We start from the raw sequence: 7,961 nt of genomic DNA on the forward strand, positions 1-7,961 counted from the left end.
CCTGTCCAGATTTAACGGCAAATGAGATGTCCGGTATAGTGCATTTGAGCTAAGTACAATAAAATGCCAATTGCATTGAGGTATGAAACTTCACGTTCCAAGTGCTCTTCCTTATCGTCTTTAGGACGGAAAGGATCTCATTTAGCATTTAGCGTTCGGACGACCATTAGAGTACTTGAAGGCTTCGTTTTATCCTTATTAAAACGACACAATTATGGGTATAGTTCGACTGATGGACAAGAATCTAAACAAGGCTCGATCTTTAGGTTGAGACAGTATTGAGTTTTACCAAGATCTTTCATTTCAAATTCTGACTTCAGGTGAGTGACAGTTTTCTCAAGCTCTTTGGGAGTCTCAATGAAATTCATGTCGTCGACATAAACTGCAACAATCGCAAATCAGGAATGTGATTTCTTCTGGAAAGTGGAGAATAAAGAGCCTCTTGAATTAGGTTAGAATGGCCTGAAAGGGTTGCCAGGTGCGATAATTTAGGTATGAAGTTTGTAAAATAGATGCGTTGACGCAAAATAGAGTTCGTGGTTGCACTACCTGCCATATAATTAACTTCCCCACTAGTCATAACTAGAAATAAATTAATTGAATTGGTCACAAATATAAGGAAACTCAAAAAATTGCATTCGAGAAAATGACCATAAATTCAATATCCAAAGTTTAAAACAGACACCGACAAATAGTCCAAATAAAGGAAATTGTTCAAAACTTAAACCAATAAAATAATTTGGAAGGGGGTTTGAATCCGGCTACATGTACGCCCATGTCTGCGATTCTATTCTTCCATCGGAGCAAATACCTCTTCAAAGTCAGACACCTCCATCTTTATATCTTCAAATTCCACAATCTTCAAATTCCACAACTTGAGCAAGTTTGATTCAAACTTTTAACGATGTGAATGATACTCAGCTACGACCTTGGCGGGAGCTCGGCATACTCGGGGTCGAACAACAACAATAACACATATCAATATCCATGGTGTTAGGTGCTTTACCTTTGTTCTTGAAGTTTGAGGTTTTATGAGCAAGGTTGTAGTGCTTTTGGGCTCTGTTCCTCCTTTGGATGGGCCTTCACTTCACGACCTTGGGCTTTTGGTTTTTGGTTGCACCTACCACGACTAAAATGGTGGTTTGGGTGTTGATTCTCGCTATTATGTGCTTTAGGCACAGCGGTCGAGCCATTGAGTCCAGCTTGATGATTTTTCATCAACATCTAGTTTTGCTTTTCAACAAGAAGTAAAACAGACATTAAATTCAAAAACTTAGTAAACTTTTGTGCCTGTATTGTTGTTGTAAGACAATATTAGTGGCATGGAAGGTCGAATAGGTCATTTACAAGAGATTATGTTTGGTTAAGTCCTCGTTACAGAACTTGAGAGGTGATCAGATTTAACAAACTTCAAAATTATATTCATTCACAAACTTAAGGTCTTGGAAGCATAAATGTTGCTAGTCGTGTCTTGCTTTAGGCAATAATATGTCTTTTTGGTGATTAAAACGATCTGCCAAAAAACTCATGGATCCTCCTGAATAAGGTACTCGGTTTGCAGTGCATCATGCATATGCCTTCGTATGAACATCATGGCAATGGCTTTGTTAGCTTCACCAATTGGGACATCTGTCTCAGCTTCTATGGTAGCTGAAAGGCTCTTAGTAGTGAGGTGGAGCTTTATATCTTCTACCCACTTAGTTTCTTTTGGAAACTTCCAAAGCGGTACAATCGAGTTTATTCAAATTTGACATGTCGATGTCACAAAAGGGATCAAGATTGTGCTTAGTGCAATGAAATAAAAAATTATCAATCCATACACAAGGAGTACAACGTTCAGATTCTATTAGACATGTTTTGGTTTAAATTTTCATAAAAAACTTGGGTTTTCATGGGTGTAGTGTTTTTAAGAAAACTTCCAAGTTTTCATGGCACTTATTCGAAGAAAAATAAAATTCGAGTTCGAATTTTATAAACTTCACATTCATAGGTTCCTGCAAGGAAACGAAATATATACAGAAAATATGCAACATATAAATGCATGTAAGTCTTCAAGGCCAACTACAATAAATAATTAATGGATAATTTTGGAGTTGTTGGGTTCCGGCCGACAAAGAAGAAACGGGCAAAAAGTACAAGTCCAATAGTTAATGCCTAAAAATTATTATATTTATTTGGTTGAAATTTTTGTTTGGGTTTGCTGATTGTTGTTACCAAGCTTCGTAGATGACATTCGAACTAAAGACTTTCCATTTACACATAATTCATACGTATCTATTTTTGAAATACATGATCGAAAATGCACCAAAAATAATTGAGGATTGATTAGTTCTATTTCCACCATGCTTTTCCATCGTTCAAAAGTTTAAACAGGAAATAAAGGTACCATCTCAGCAATTTACACCAGTAAATAAAGAACCTGAAAAAACTACATGATTGGAGAAAAACAACTCCCACGGTGCAAAACCGCTCTCCCCTCACGTGAGACCATGTCTTATCACGTGAAGAGAGATAAGGAGAGAGAGGTACATTATTCACCCTCCTCGGCAGTCTGCACATTAGATTTTGTACAAAACCATATGCTTCTAAAACCAAGCACATCATATAATACTCAAATGGCAGATATAATGATGAGATTAATATCTAATACTGATATAGAACAACTCAGGTATGAGCCCTGTACTACAATGTTAGGATTCGAGGGAGACGATACTAAAGCCGAAGACTCTCTACATCAGTCTATGATTAGATCTGATCTAACGGTTAGGGTAGTAGATACATATGTATATTATTATACAAACATACTTCCTTTTTTTAACATTCACATTTGTCGCTCTGCTTGTTTCCACTTCCTACTCCTGCCTGCATCGACGAACTCAGTGACCACAGATACCTCATCCAACGGCATCTGCAACCAAGAACAAAAAATATGACACCGAGTATTCTATTTATGCTTGTAAAGCATATATATAATTTTCTGTGTACACAATCATGAGTGAGAGAGACCTGCTGCGAGGTAAAATGTCGTTGTGCAGCATTGATCAACTGTTCCCTTGTTGGATTAGAATTCCCGCTTAACTACAATTTCAAATTGCAAGAGCTGGATTTAGTCGAAAGATTTCATCACCAGGCAGAACAAACAAAAGAAGAGCAGGAATCAGCGATACCCACAAGATTGAAGTGTCTGCAATACCTCCTCAACGAGCTTGTTCCTAGTTTTCCCAAGTTTACTCTCTGATCATCCACGCAACACATTAGGCAACACAATAATGGTGTACATAGAAATTCAGATATTCATACAGCATTAAGTGTAAAAGGATAACTATATATCAGAACATGAACATTATGCTTAGCCTGAAAACGTGTCATCTACTAGAACCATTGGAGTGACCGACACAAGCATATTGAAGCAAACCGTTTGTTATTACTTGAGTAGGAAATCATAAGCATAAAAACCATTTAATTCAAAGGACTTAAAGCAGTAAAACTCCCAATTCATAATTTTTATTCCTCACAAAATTTACAGCGTTGTTCTTCAAATAAGTGAAAGCATATTGAGGAGACTCATTTAGTAGACAAGATAAATTTTCAATGACAAACATGAATACCCAGATCTCTCTTTCCAAGTTACTTACCGACTGGGGTGCTTGGATGTATTGAACTTCTCTATAACTGCCACGATTCATTGACTTGGTTGCTGAGGATGGAACATATGGCCTTGAAAATCGAACTCTTGGTTTACTATGCTTATGGAACTCAAAACATCTAGCTGCCAAAAGAAATACAATTATTAACATTAGATTGAAGCTCTAAATGAAAGCCAAATGTAAACCATCATAAAAAGAGTGACCCCATACACAAGGATCCCATCATCAAGATCCAAAACAGGACAGATGTAGGGTCGTATCCTTCGTTCTCTGAAGGCTGTTTTCCCATTTCGAGTCCACAACCTCTAGGTTGCGATGGAACAACCTTACCAGTTGAATACCACACCTAAAGAAATTAGAATTGACTCAATTGATGCTTCGTTAGGTATGGTATATGCAACTTACAGAAATCATTTTCCTTATCACCGTGGTCAGAGCTGCTGCTAGAGTACTCAAGATTGGAATCTTCCTCATTCCCTGTAGGATGTTCGAGCACACTCAATGCATTCCTTTGCAGCTTAACTTCAACCCCATTTTTCAGAACCTTGTATCGCAAAAAATTAACGGTTTAAAAAATAAATCCCTAAAGTGCAGAATAGGATAACAATGAAAATCCATACATGAAACTCAAGTTTTGAAAGAATTTGGATAATAACAAGCCCTACATGGCCAATGATGAGAAGGATTCCAAATAAACAGAAACACAGAACAGAATTTCTGATACAAAATATATTCACAATTACATAAAAAAAAAAAAAAAAAAAAATGGAAGACATGATTGCTTATATGATGCAAAAAAGATCAAGAAGAATGAGAGCAAAATCCCGATTCCCGCCAATGAAAACCCACTTGGAAAAGAACTACAAATTGTAGTTGTCCACTCCAAGAAACCTAAAACCCTAAATTTGTTTGAAATGCAAGAACCTCAATTATTGTTAGAATACATTTAGTTAATCCGGAATCATATTTGTACAATTATTCTCACAGCAGGAAACAACAAACCACATGAAATGATATACCTTGCTGGCAACTAATGCCTAATTTTGTATCCCATAATTTGAAAGATATTTTCTTTCCATAGAATACAACAAATCCACATGAGAGCAAAATTGGCAAAACAGTTAAAAAATAAAAGCAATAATGGTAAACAAGTCCACAAAAAACCAAATTAAGAAACAATTAAATTAAAACAAAAATAGTTGAAGAAAAAAAGTGAGAAGGAAGAATACCAGCCAGTGCCAACCCCCAAGGCCAACAGCTTTCTTGACCACGCCTTGAAGACCCACCAAAATAGACTTTGTTCTATTGTTTCCAGTGACAATAACCTTTGTGTGCCTGGGAAGAACTGAAAGTTCCTCATCCCCGCTTTCTTCGCGAAAAGGCGATAGAATCCGAGAACCACAGAGCTCTGCCTCCAGCATTCTTCCCACTTTCAATCAAACAGTACAACTTGTACTAAACCCAATCAAACAACCAAAATAAAACCACTTCACAGTTCAATACCCAACTTCTGAATTCGACAATTCGAGATACAAAAACCCATCGTTTTCAATCTTAAATCCGTTTTCTCACATGGGTTTTGCTTACATTCATTACTGCTAAACTTAACCAGACAGACTTATGAACCAATTTAGCCAAGAAAATCCCTACCACCAACTTTGATCCTGTGGCACAAGAAAAATGGAGGCCTTATGTTATAAATAAAACCAGAGACCTGCAGGGACTGGAATTAATTCTAGAGAGAGAGAGAGAGAGAGAGAGAGAGAGAGAGAGAGAGAGGAACCTTTCTTTATGAATGTGAGTAATTCTTGAGCTCTGACACGAAATCTTTAGGGAAATCTTCAATGCCAAACATAGAATTTCAATCACTGGTTCACGGGCTAAGCTTGATCACATTAAATGAAGCACTATTTCCTTCAGATCAAAGATATATGCTTTTAACCAAGCTTCTCTCTGCATGCAAAACCTGAATCAATACACACACAATATACATATGTATTATATATTCGATTTGTTTTCTCACAATTTCTGCATTGAATTTAGATTCAAGGGGATTTTTCTCTTTGAAAATTCACCAGAAACAGCTGAACATTTTTCAGAAAATAATAACATAAATAAATAAATCTATTTACTTCTATGGTGAAATTACGTCAGCACTCAACCAAAGCAAATCCCAAAACTTCTGTTTGGCAGCTGAGAAAGTGTCAGAAATTCAAAAATTAAAAGTTTTCCAAATTTTTTGGCCTATTTAAAAACTGAATTAAAATTTTATTTAAAAAAGCCCACTTGACTGAGCTAATCAGACAAATAAAAACCAACATGATTAAATAAAGGAGAACAAGCAAAACCGGCACAAAATTTTGGATTTTTGGTTCAACTGTTTGTGCCCCCGCTACTGGATTTTTTTTAATTTTTTATTTCAAAAAATAAGCTCCACCATGAATTCTTACAACTTGATGGCATTACAACCTGTGAAATTTACAAAAAAAAATATTCAAATAATTAATAACAGTGAGGGAGCTGCTAAAAAATAGCAGCTTTTGAAGCCAAATTCAGCAAAGACTTGAACTTAAACCAGTAAAAACTGCAAATGGCTGTGAAACCAAATGTGTCAAAATCCCAATTCAAAAAAGCAGAGAAAAAGTGCATTACCTGTTTGGATGCCGAGAAAATAATAGGAAGCTCTGAGAAAAACCCAGGTAAGAAAAAGTACCCAAAACAAGTTTTTGAATAATTTGGAGTGACCTTGAAGACTGGAGAAATGGAGGATTTGCAGATTATGAAAAATGCAGAAGCTTTTTTGAGAAAGAGTGAAAAGGATTGGAATTTGCTGATGAGAGAGAAAGTAGAGAGAGAGAGAGAGAGAGAGAGAGAGAGGGTGGGGAAGGAAGGAAGGAGCACACTAAATGCTTACCAACTGCCAAGGAAACCACCTGCCATTTGCCGTACAGTCACGCCTTTGTAACCGGTAGAAACGGGTAGTGCCGGTTGAAATGGGAGGCTCCGGCTCGGCTGGGATTTTGTGAGCCGGGTGGTTTTGTCGTGTAGTGGGAGCTTAAAGGATTAAACTAAACTGGATTGACTTAGTAAAGCGTTTGTTGCAGTGTCGGACTAACAAAAAAAATATTTATTTATTTCTTTTTTGTATTTCTTTTCATTTTTTCTAGAACACTCTTCCTTTTTCCAGACTCTCTTGAGAACCAAAGCTCTCCCTCTTCTTTTATCCTTTTTCCTTTTTCCACTATCTCAAGAACCAAAGAACTCCCTCTCTCTTTATCCCTTTCCTTTTTCCAGAAAACTATCTTGAATGAATGAAAGCTCTCACTGTTTTATTCTTGAAAAGTTGTTCTGTGTAAATCCGTGTTTGGCAATTGAAAGATGCATAGCTTCTAACGAATTTGGTTCTGCAATTCGAGTCTAGGATTTGTAATGGAATCTGGGTTTCGCGATTCGAATGTGGGTTGCAATTTCAGCGAATCTGGGCTCTATCTACTGACTTTCGGGTCTGGGCTTTGCGATTCAAATAAGAGTGAATCAAACAACGACAAGAGCAGGGAGAGAATGTTCTGGGTTTTGCGAGATTTGAAACAAGCAGACGATGCGATTCTGGGTTGGCGAGTTTTGACGATGTTGGCAACGCGAGCAGACGAAGCGAGCAAAGAGAGGAGAATGAGGATGCCGATGAGAGAGAACGTGAGAAGATGAAGACGCAGTGAAGGTCTTAGCAGTCCCATGGTTATTGGGAGGTTTCACTAAGACCTCTTAGTGAAGGGTTTTGTCCATACAAGTCCCCTTTAGTCTCATTAATGTTAATCCTAGCACGGAACAAACATGGTATTGGATTAACAGCTAGTCCAGTCTAGTCCAATCCCACTTTGTGAGGGCAAACAAATGCCTCATAAGGGTGTGTTTGTTTCACCTTCTTAGGAAGGATTGGCTTGGACTGCCTTAACTGAGATTATTATCCTACATTTGATAAGGTCTTGGACTACAATAAATAGGACTTGCCTCGACTACGAGGCCTGCCCCGCTTTGCTCAACCCCATTATCTAGTTCCATACTTCGCTTCGTATTAAGCGAGACTAAAATAAAATTGAGGCCAAGATCTAGACCCCAGCTTTTGCTTGCTAAACAACAACATCCAATCCTTGGATTTCCTTCTTCTTCTGCTGAGTCGTCACCGTGGCCAGCAGTAGGTGATGCTTGTTCTTCCTTTTTCCTAAAAAACATCCTAGATGGCTAGCTTTGGGGATGAATAGAAAATTTCCAAAAAAACCTTAGGAATTGCTTTCTTCTTCTACCCATCTCTAAAAT

General features: G+C 37.4%; 1 protein-coding gene across 4 annotated transcripts; it reads right to left on the bottom strand.

Annotated features, from left to right (window-relative positions):
- Positions 1-2,631: 2,631 nt before the first annotated feature.
- Positions 2,632-6,537, bottom strand: LOC126598352 (uncharacterized). 4 transcript variants are annotated; one of them, XM_050264705.1, is made up of 8 exons: positions 6,361-6,537; positions 5,431-5,600; positions 4,877-5,311; positions 4,053-4,191; positions 3,636-3,769; positions 3,172-3,234; positions 3,007-3,078; positions 2,632-2,908 (listed from the first exon to the last, which is right to left on the bottom strand). In XM_050264705.1, exons 3-8 carry the CDS (start codon positions 5,066-5,068, stop codon positions 2,822-2,824), a joined length of 687 nt encoding a protein of 228 aa, XP_050120662.1. In that variant the 5' UTR covers positions 5,069-5,311; positions 5,431-5,600; positions 6,361-6,537; the 3' UTR covers positions 2,632-2,821. The 4 variants fall into 4 exon arrangements, with proteins under 4 accessions (XP_050120662.1, XP_050120661.1, XP_050120659.1 ...); XM_050264704.1 differs by having other exon boundaries at positions 5,431-5,613; XM_050264702.1 differs by having other exon boundaries at positions 6,300-6,537.
- Between the last annotated feature and the right edge of the window lie 1,424 nt (positions 6,538-7,961).

Source organism: Malus sylvestris, chromosome 14 (genome assembly GCF_916048215.2).
Source record: "Malus sylvestris chromosome 14, drMalSylv7.2, whole genome shotgun sequence".
Classification (NCBI taxonomy): Eukaryota; Viridiplantae; Streptophyta; class Magnoliopsida; order Rosales; family Rosaceae; genus Malus; species Malus sylvestris.

Coding starts and splice junctions, on each gene's coding strand:
- LOC126598352 (XM_050264705.1), bottom strand. CDS start 5,068: ATGCTGGAGGCAGAGCTCTGTGGTTCTCGGATTCTATCGCCTTTTCGC. Junction 3,770..4,052: donor TGATAAGGAAAATGATTTCT/GTAAGTTGCATA, acceptor TTCTTTTGGCAG/CTAGATGTTTTGAGTTCCAT. Junction 3,235..3,635: donor ACATCCAAGCACCCCAGTCG/GTAAGTAACTTG, acceptor GTGGATGATCAG/AGAGTAAACTTGGGAAAACT.